This window comes from Talpa occidentalis, unplaced genomic scaffold (assembly GCF_014898055.3).
Source record: "Talpa occidentalis isolate TD23 unplaced genomic scaffold, MPIMG_talOcc4v2.1 talOcc4.17, whole genome shotgun sequence".
In the NCBI taxonomy this organism is placed as follows: Eukaryota; Metazoa; Chordata; class Mammalia; order Eulipotyphla; family Talpidae; genus Talpa; species Talpa occidentalis.
Window position 1 is genome coordinate 54,917,063 of NW_023601754.1, and position 10,044 is coordinate 54,927,106.

At 61.2% G+C, this 10,044-nt stretch overlaps 1 protein-coding gene across 1 annotated transcript; it reads right to left on the reverse strand.

The window, feature by feature from the left end:
- Positions 1–2,014: 2,014 nt before the first annotated feature.
- NPAS4 (neuronal PAS domain protein 4) lies at positions 2,015–7,560 on the reverse strand. Its single transcript, XM_037517518.1, has 8 exons — positions 7,206–7,560; positions 6,347–6,498; positions 6,066–6,168; positions 5,695–5,968; positions 5,421–5,530; positions 4,960–5,095; positions 3,412–4,844; positions 2,015–2,756 (listed from the first exon to the last, which is right to left on the reverse strand). Exons 1-8 carry the CDS (start codon positions 7,378–7,380, stop codon positions 2,728–2,730), a joined length of 2,412 nt encoding a protein of 803 aa, XP_037373415.1. The 5' UTR covers positions 7,381–7,560; the 3' UTR covers positions 2,015–2,727.
- Positions 7,561–10,044: the final 2,484 nt, after the last annotated feature.

Genomic DNA, 10,044 nt, shown 5'->3' on the forward strand with positions numbered 1-10,044 from the left:
TCTGCCTGGGGTCCAGTCCAGAACACACATTCTGTTTTCCCCTCTCGCTCCCTCAGGCGCCTCTGACCACCAGGGAGTGGGACTTGAACTGTGGCCACTGAAGATTTCAAAGTGAAGGTTCCAGCTCTTCCCCTTTGGGGAACATAAGGACCAATTTTTGTGCTAGAAATCGGTGTGTTTCCACCCAAATCCTTGGGCTCGCCTTCAGAAGTGGTCCTCTCGATAACATATTTCTGCTGTGCCAGACATAGCCCTCGGGCTTGGCGCCAGGGATGGCGAGGAGTTCAGTCTCTGGGGCTTACTCTCCTGTCCAAGCTGGAGACCAACACATGCGGCAGGCAGAGAGGAAGACTTCACCTACCTGCTTGGCCACGAATCCGCCAAGGCGGGAAGGGGGCGGCAGCCCTGGGCCCGTCTCCCTGCTCGCGGAGGCCTCTGACGGACAGAGCCGCAGAGCCGGGGGCTGGGATGAGAAGTGGTTTAGGCGGGTGTTGTGCAGCCATCCCAGGCCGGCTAGGTGCATTGTTGCTTCTTGCAGATGAAAAGAGAATTTTGGAGGCACTGGTGGATTTGACAGGCCTTTAATGCTGAACCAGGGGACAGACCGGCCAGCGGGGAGACAGAGATCTCTGGCATTCTCCCTCTCAGTCTCCTGTCATCTCGCCTCAGAGCGACACGGCCTGGTACCCTCTTGGCACAGGCGTCCGCACTTACACGTGCTCTCTGGCCCCAGGTGTCCACAGTTAGGTGACTGTACCCCCCGGACCCCCCTCCTCTCAGCCCCAGGTGTCCACACAAACTAGGGGGCAAGGCATAGGTGGTAGCCATAGGCCAGCAGTGGGAGGGCGCAAAAAACCCCTGATTCTCTTCATTTACCTACAGGAGTTACCGGTGCTGTGCCCTCAGGCCCCGGAAGCCAGTCCCCAAATTCCAGTGCCAGGAAGATTGCGGCCTGGGCTTCCTTTGTCTGTGAGAACTCTGCTAACCCAGCGTCTGAGTCGCCCTTCCTTCGCGGCTGCTTTGCTAACTGGAGTCTGTTCTGTGCGCCTTAGTTTATGAAGAGGCCTGAGCAAGCTCTGCCAGCACCTTCGGCAGCTGGACGCTCTTTGTGAGCCCTGTTTCACCTGTGACTGGCCCGAGGCTCAGCTCCACTCAGCAAATACTCAGTGGAGGCGAGTTTTCGTCCAGCTTTCTGCCTCCTGGTCTTCATTTCCCCCCTGCCCTGCAGCCTGGAGCCCTTTCACTTGACCCACTGACCTGCATTCTGCTCAGAATGTGCTGTGCTAGCTCACGAGAGGGAAGATGCCCCGACGTGTGTTGAGTTGTTGGGGGGTCTGGATGGGAAAGTTCGAGGTGGTGGGCCGCTGATTTGGGGAGCCGAGATCACAGATGACGTGGACATGGCGTGCCCCTGGGATCGCTCACCGACTGTGGGTGCAAGTCACTTTTTACCGTGGTCCTGTGTCTTTCTCCAGGAAGTGTACTGGCAGCCCCGGCCCGAGGCTTCAGGGCAGTGACTAAGGGACATGCAGGTGTTTGTGGCCGAGACCCTCACGCAAAGACAACAAAGTTAATCGTCCAATGTCAAGGCTTCACGAGGACGCTGCTTCACGGCAGGACCAGGCTGAAGAAAGAAACGGCTGTCCCTGAAACTTCAAGCCCACGTCCAGGAAAGTGCCAGGCTGAGCTCCCCGCTCTGTCCCCGGCCCTCTCTCCGGCCTGCCCTCCTGTGAGCACGGAGCAGGCAGCAGACGCCACTGCCCTCGACTGTTGGATGACAAAGCATCTTAAAAGCAAGATGTGGCATCTGTTCAGCTCCAGATTCTCCAGCTCCGAGCACAGGGCAAGCCGCACGCCACTCACGCGCTTGCTGGATGAACGTTTGCGGGAACCAGGGGGTGTGCCAGGCTGCAGCAGGTCCAGGCTTCACCTCCTGCCCCCGGCGCCCCCCTGGACGGCCCAGCTTTTCAAGCCCCCCCCCCCCACCTTCCGCAGCAGGGCACGACACCAGAGCTACCAAAAAGGCAAACTGGACTTTATTATAAAGTTGGCTACAAAGTCACCGCAGCACCACAAGGTGGCTGCCCAGGCGGGCCCGGGCCATCTGGTAGCCGGGTGAGACCCGCCCCGGGCCGTGCCTCGCGAGCGCGCGTGACAGACGCGGCGGGGCTGCCTTCCTCCATCGGAAAGGAACGTAGCTCTCTTCGCGCCCCTCACCCCAGGCGCGGGGCGCAAGAGTCACAAGAAGGGCCGCCAGGCGGCAGAGTCCGTCGGAATTGAAATCCCGTTACTGGTGTGTAGAGAATTCTACGTGGGTGTCAAGAGCCCCTCGGGGCACAGGCTGGCCCGGTGGGTGCTGCCTTTCCCCCACCAAGGCCCAGGGGTGGCTTGGCCCCCAGGAGTGGAGAACTGGCCCAGGCCCATGGGGCAGCGCGGGGGGGGGAGTGAGACTCCCCCATTCCCCGCTTGAAATCCCATCCAAGGAAACTCACTACGAGTGAATACAGATTGGAATGGAAACTGGGATCGCTCGAAGTCTCTAAATTTTAAAAAGAAGCTCCCCTCCCTTGCCCTCCCACCTCCCCCTCCCATCCTAAAGGGCCCAGGGAATCAGATACATCCCCCTCCGGCCCCCAGAATCCCCCCAACCATCCCGGGGGGGTGGAGAGCGGCTCCACGTCTTGATGACAATATGCCATACTTGACGACGTTAAGTCACAGACTTATTCAAAACGTTGGTTCCCCTCCACTTCCATCTGCAGAGAGAGGGGGGGAGAGAAGGGTCAGTGAGGTCTCCTGGGCGGGCGGGCGCGCGGGCTGAGGGCGGGGGGAGCTGCTGGCACCCAGTGCGGACCATAGTATCGGCCCAATGGCTGGAAGATGGCCAGGGGCTCCACAGCGAAGCGGGAGAGGTGGGCGGCTGGCAAAGGCTATGGCTTGCATTTTGGAAAGCGGAGTCCGGAGCAGGAACTCTCTCCCCAGACTCCTAGAAACTCCTGCCCTGTGTTCCCTGCGGGGGCACGAATACCAGCCAGAGGCCCAAGTCCTCTTTCATCAGGCATCGTGTGACCTGAGGCAGGTTCTTAAGTTCTAGGAAGCGGGTTGTCTTCACTTGTAAAATGGGGGGTGGGGTAGGGGGTGGTGGGGGTTGATAGCTGGTCTAGGTGCCTCCCAGAGTTGATAACAAAACTTCGCCCAAGGATTCTCTAGCACTTTGTCCCAGTGACCCCCCCCTCCCCCGGCCGCCCTCCAGGCCTACTTGGCCAGAACCACATTTACACGCGTGCGGACCCTCACGACCACCACGCGGAGGTGGCGGTGGGAAACTTGAGGGGTAAAGGGGAGTTTCCGCATCTAGCTCCACCCAGCATGGCGGGGGACTGAGTTCTCGGGGGTCTCGGCTGCACCCACCTTCATGGAAGCTGTCTTGAACTTGGCTCTGGAGTTGATGCAACTCATCAGTAAACCCATCGCAGGGGAACGCTGAGACACCTGTCTCAAAGGCGGTTTCATATGTAGCCAGGTCCTCCAGGAAGCTGTGGTCTTCTGGGGACAGGTTGCTGCAAGGCGATGGGGTCCCTCCTGGGACCACCTCAGGATCCCCCGATCCCCACTCCCCGCTGGGGTCTGGGGCTGAGAGATCCATGAAGATGTCTTCCACGGGCGCCTCTTCCAGGAAGGTGCTGCCAGGGTCAGCCAGAAAATCCAGCTCCTGGCATTTCCAGGGTTTTAGGTCCAGGCTGAGCACCGGGGGGCCAGCCCCCGACAGGGACAGGTTGGGGTCCAGGGGCTCCAGGCCTCCAAGAGGCTCCAGCCCGCCCGTGCCAGCCTCAGCCGAGAAGGGCCTGTCCATGCCCTGCGCCAGCTGACTGATCTGCTGGATGAGACGGTCTATCTCGTTCTGCTCCTTCTCAGAGTAGTGGAAGAAGCTCTGCTTGACTGGAGAGGCCTCGGGTGTGAGCAGGCCTTCGGGCACCAGGGGGACGTCCACAGAGAGGGGGCCCCGGAGCTGGGCAAGGGCCAGGAGTGTGCAGTCCCCATTACCAGGGCTGCTAGGACTTGGGGGCAACTTCTCATAGAGAAAACTGCATCCCTCCTGGGCGAAGTAGGTCTTGGTGGGGCCGGGGCTCAGCTGCTCCGGGAAGGCTTGGCCGGGGCTGCCCAGGTGGGCCTGCAGCGCCGTGCTGGGCGGGGTCAGCTGCTCGTGGGCGGGGCTGCCCAGCGGCTCCGGGAAGGCGGCGGTGCTGGGAAGCAGCTGCTCTGGGAAGGTTGAGGCGCAGGGAGTCAACGGGTCTTCATAGCCCCGGGTGGCGGCCTCCGTCAGCTGGCCTTGCAGCGGGCTGGTCAGCGGGTCCGGGAAGGTCGCGCTGCTGGGTGTCAGTTGATCAGAGAAGGTCGCGGTGCTTGGGGTCAGCTGTTCTTGGAGAGAGCTGGACGGGGCGGGCACATGGGTCTGGAAGGGCTCGTGGAGGCTGAAGAGGAAGGCACAGCCTCCCAGCTGGTGTGGCGTGTAGGGTGGCGTGCACACAAGGTCTTTGCTCAGGTCTGCTTGAAGCGGCGGCGCGACGCCAGGCGGGAACGCCAGGTAACCGAAGCCCAGCTCCTTGGACGGCCGGGGAAGCTCTTCCGATGCCGAAACGGCCCCCAGTTCCGGAGCGCTGGGGAAACTGGTGCTTCTCGGAGCCCCCAGGGCTGGGGCAAAGAGTGGGTTAGGGCTCGAGCACTGCTCCTGGGAGAGGACATTCTCCGGCAACGAGGGCAGCGCAGCCGGGGCGCCCAGGATGTAAGCGGCCTGGGTGTTCTCCGAGGTCAGCTGCTGGCGGAGGCTCCAGGCTTCCGTGTCACTGGGGCGGAGAGACAGGGGTAAGAGTTTGGTGTCCTGTTCCAGAGCAGTTCCCTGATCGGCGTCTCTCCATGCCCACCTCAGAGGCTCCCCAGGACCCCTGCCTTGCCGCTCACCTGATGGGATAGTTGTTGGCAGTAATGGGGCCCTCCGGACCTTCTGAGTATAAAAGGCAATAAATCCACGCCCAGCCTCCAGGCTTGGCCTGCAGCCGCACCACCATCTCTGCCTGAATATCGCCGCTCTCAGCCACTGGGAGGGGGCGGAAAAGAGGCAGAGTTAGTATGTTCATCAGACGACACCACCTAACCTCCCCCCTCGCTGACCTCTCCACTGAATTGGGGTATCCATGACATCCTCTTTGCTGACTTCCCTCACCTGCACCACTCAGGTCCCCACCTCGACCTCACCGCTTGGAGTCCCCAGTTCTGATTCTGTTCTCATCCTGACATTCACTCTACAGCCTCCTAAGCTGTTGACCTCTGGGATCTCCACACTAGTCTTGGCCCGTTTTGTTTGGGTCTCCCATGCCTTTGCCCAGCTCTCTGTCTTGTCCCCAGAGTCTCTGGACACTCACACAGACGGTAGTGTTGAGCAGAAGCGTGGCCCAGGTCCTCGGGGTGCAGGAGTCCATACCATGATTTACAGAGCAGTTCACTGCGCTCATAGCCCAGGTAGATTAGGACACTGGGAAAGTGGAAAGGGGAGGTCAGCTTTCTGTTTACCCTGCTTGACACCCAGGCATCTCACTCCCTCCCTTGGACCCCATCCTTCTGCCCCTGACTCCAGAATCTAGGGTCCCCTCATCTCTAGTCTGCTTTCCTCCTGGAGTCTGGATGCCCTGGGCTTACCTCTCAGAGATGTCCAGTAGGGCCAGGTCCTTAGCATGACGACTCTGGAACATGGCCAGGAAGAGCGAGGCAGGGCCAGGGCCAGGGCCGGGGCCAGGGCCAGGGCGGGGTCTTGGTTCCAGTGGGGCACAGAAGGCTGTGAACACAGGGTTTCCTGCCCAGTAGGCTCCAGGTGGGTGAGCGTGGAATCGGCCTCGAATAAGTACCAGTTTGTTGCCTGCACTCTGGCGCCTCAGAGATTTGGAGGTGTTGAAGCGACAGCGGAAGAGGCGATCTAGGAGGGTAAAGAGAAAAAGTGATGAGGGTGGAAGACTAAAGAGCAGGGCAGCAGGAGGGAGTTGGGAATGAGGATGTGAGGAGGGAGCTTTTACCAGTGTCCAGGGCGGCATGTAGGGTGAGTTGCTGGCGCACAGTCAGGTGGTCAGCTGGGTCAATGATGTCGTAGATGCTGTCACCCTGGGCAACCAGGTCCACCTGAGGAAGAAAAAGAATAGATGGCCATGAGTGAAGGCAACCAAAGACAATCCGGACACAAAGAATTTTACAGGAGATAACCCCTCTCTCCGCGGTAATTCTCAGATTCTCAGAAGTGTAAATCTCATTGTTTGCCATCTGTGCCCCAGTCCAAGTTGAGAGGACTCTCAGCACTCACCATGGAGTGGCCCAGATGCTCGCTCACACTCTCGGACAGATATAACAGCTTCCCTTCAGCTGTGAACACAAGCAGAAAGCCAGGTAGTGCTGCCACGATGTCTTCCAGCTCTTGAGCTGAGAGAAGTCCGGTGGGGCCGGCCAGAGGAGTACCTGCAGGGAGAGAAGACATGGTGAGTCAGGGAAGCCTGGGAGGCAAAACAAAGTAAGAAAGCATGGACTGAGTTTCAGAAAATTCAGAGGAATTTCCACGGACGTGCACACACCTGTTGACCCGCTTCCCACAGCTCTTTCCCAGGGAACCTGTTGCTGGATCTCCCCAGTCAGCAAGCCCTTTGACTTCTAAATTGGGACCCCAACTTCCTCCGCCCTGGGTATCAGAACCACGGACAGCGCTCCGAGGAAGCGGCGTTTCAGCACCGCGGACAGTTCCCCGCGCACCCCCGGTGGTTCTGTCAGCACCGCGGACAGCGCCCCAAAGGCGGCTCGCGAGTCCTTCCCGCAGGGCGAGCAGCCGCGGCTCTTCCCAGCGCCGGCGGCTGCAGCCCCGCAACTTCCCGGGCTTCCCTCCCCGAGCTCCGGGAGCGCCTCTGCGCTGGTGGGGACTGGGGCCGTTCTGCACTGGTTCTCCGCCTCCCTAAAGTCTCGGATCAGCCTCTCTAACCCTCGTCTCAGAACTAAGGGGAGGTCTGGACAGAGCTCGGGAGGAAAAAGTGGCAAGTCTCGAGTTCTCCAAGTCCCTTCTCTCCCCAGCCAGCCAGCATGCTGCCCTAGACATGCGGCAGTCCCGGCGGGTTCCCTCCGCTCCGCTCTCCCTGCTGCCTGCCAGTTCGGGTCTCTGGCAAGCCCAGTTTGCTCACCTCCAGCGAAGAAGACGCCCTTGCGAGTGTAGATGCAGGCAAGGCTCATGATGTGCAGGTAGGACAGCCGGACCTTGTCCGCTTCGGCCAGAGGCAGCAGCTCCTTGAGGTTCCGGATCTCGGCGTTGATCTGGTCCCGGCGTGCCTTGGAGGCACCCTTGGTGGAGCGGTACATGTCTGGCGGCTGCGGAGCTCCAGCTCGGGCGCTCCGAACACCTGCGTCCCTGTCCCGACGCGCCGGTGCCTTCCTCTTCCGAGCTTCCCGTCTCTCGCTCAGGCGCTCACTCTCTCTCCTCTCCTGGGCTCCGCTCGGCTGCGCTGCCCCCCTCGGCTGCCTGGTTCCGGCTTATATAGCTCCTGGCAGGCGTGGGGGGCTCGCTCAGAGACGGGGGGGCGGGAAAGAGGGAGGCTGGGCTAAGCAAACTGCAGCGGGAGCTGCTGGCTGGGGGGGGGGGCGCTCCTCCTCCCTCCCAGGCTTCCGACGTCATCTCATGACGTAGAACGCGAGCGGGAGGGGGGATGCAGGGAGGGGGGAACGGAGGCTGCGGAGGGGGCCGTGGCTGGCGGCGGCTGAGCCGAGCAGGCGCTGCCTCGGGAAGGCCTGGAAGGCGGTGCAGGGACCCAGGTGTCCGAGGTGTTCACCGCGGAGGGGCCGGACAAAGGTTGAGGCGCCCGGAGGCCCCGGCGGGAGAGTCTCAGAGGGCAGGAAGGGGCTGCTGCCAACGTTCCCCGGAGATAAGGGGCTGGGTAGGCGCAGGGTCGACCGCGCAGCCCCCTCCGCGCTTGCCCTGCGAAGACCGTGTGCACATGGGGGCGGGACCGAGGCCTCCCCTGGCCGCGGCGGCAGAGGTCAGGCTAGGGCTTCTCTCCCGGGACTACGCAATCTGGGATTCCCTTAGTCACTTTCAAAGACCAGCCCCCACTCTTTGCAAACCTGGGTCTGGGTGATTTAGCAGGGGGAGTCCCGGGGGGGCCACGTCCCAAGAAAGGGACGGGAAGGGGGTCCTGAGAAAGACGGGCCGGCGGAATTGGGTCTCGCCTGTCCCCCCACAGCCGAGGATAGGAGCGCCGACACCGACGCCGTGGTCCGCAGTGTCTTCGTTTCCCTGTGGGCTAATGAACCCCGACCCTGATGGGGAAACTGAGGCAGGGTCCCAGGGCATGATGAAGACCTCGGTCTGACCTAGACAGCCCCACTCCCTACCCCCCCCAGCCCCGCCCGCCCGCCAGCCCGCAGTTCCCCCCGCCCGCTTGCAGCCGCCTCTCCCCGCGGGCCGGGGGCGGGGGCGGGGCCGGGGGAACCCCAGCTCCATATTAGGACAGGAATCCTCGGCGGCTGCCGCCGCGGCGGGCGGGGCCAGGCTGCCTCCGCACCGCTCCGGAGGGCTCCCCCCCGCCTCCAGCTGGGAAGACGGGGAAGCAGGAGGAAAGCGAGGGGGGCGTGCTGGACCCCGCGCGACCCCTGCACCTGCCAGGACCCCTTAACTAACCCAGGCAGGCCTGCACACCCCCTGCCCGCCTTCCGCACCGGGGCTCCACCCTGTCTCTCCACCTTCAGCTCTCCACGTCCTTTCTCCCTTCCCCTCAACTGTTTCTTTGTCTAATTGCCTGCTCGGGGGTCCTCTCAGCCTGGAGCACCTCTGCACCCCACCCCAAGGGCATCTTCCGCTCCCCTCCCCTCCCTGCCAGTGTTGCCACCTCCGGTGGTCCGTGCCCTCTCTTCCTGGTTTATTTTTTCTTTCTCTCTCACCATAGATGATCGCTCTCTACGGGGGCTGATGGGTGCCTCTCCTTCCCCCAGGATTCCCTAAAAGGAGAAGAAGTGAGCTAGGGGACATTTTATTTGCAATCGCATCTAGTGAGGGACTAAAAATGAGAACACGCGGGGGGGGCATGAAACCTGGGGGCAGGAGTGACCAGATTGTGGAAAGTCACAAGGGAAAGGACATAAACTCTGACACCAAGACACAAACTTTGGGATCAAGGAATTCTTTACTCCTCAAGGACAGGGGTGCTGGGAAGAGCCAAGTGGGGAGAAAAGAGGCAACTGAGCAGAAGGGTGTTTGAGAAGAGGTGTGGGGGCACAACCCTGACCTTTCGTGCCATTTTGGCAGGGGCCGGGGTCATCCACATGCACCGTTCTGCGTTCAGAGGCGCAACAGGATGGAAGGAAGGGGTGTGTCTGCCCGTCTGTCTGTCCGTCTGCCACTATCTCCAACCCCACCGACCTGGGTGACAGGGAAATGGATCCTTCAGGAATTAGATCTCCGCTAGTGATCCCTGGGGCACCTGCCTACCCTTCCCTCAAACTTCTGTTTGGAGAAACCCGTGATGGCTGGAGCCCCCTCCTGCATGAACATGCATGTTTTAGCTCTGCCTGGGAGGCGTTCTTGGAGCCCCTCCCCATGGTAAGAGGTGTCTGTCTTTCGGGGCCCTGCTGCTCTGAACAGTGACAACTAGGGAGCTGACCGCTGTCCGTGGTCCTGAAGCAGCCACCGGGGAAGCCAACTGCGGAAGTCCTGGAACAGCAAAGCAGAGCTGGAGGCCACTCAGGTCTCAGAGTCAGACCCCGCCTGGCTATTCCTTCTCTGAGGATGTGGGGTGGGGATTCAGGGGTCTGAGATTTCTGGGCTCTAGAAGTGAAGTAAGTATGGGGGGGGGAACTGGGCTCAAGGGTTGAGCGCTTGGATTTTTCCAAGGAGAATGGACTGGGATGGGGGTGGGGTGAGGCCCTCTGGAAGGGAAGAAGGGTCTAGAAGGGGACAAGGAAGGGGGTAGAGAAGGGCTCATCCTAGCTCGCCCACTCTCATTCAAGTTGAGAAGCTCTGTATGCCCCAGT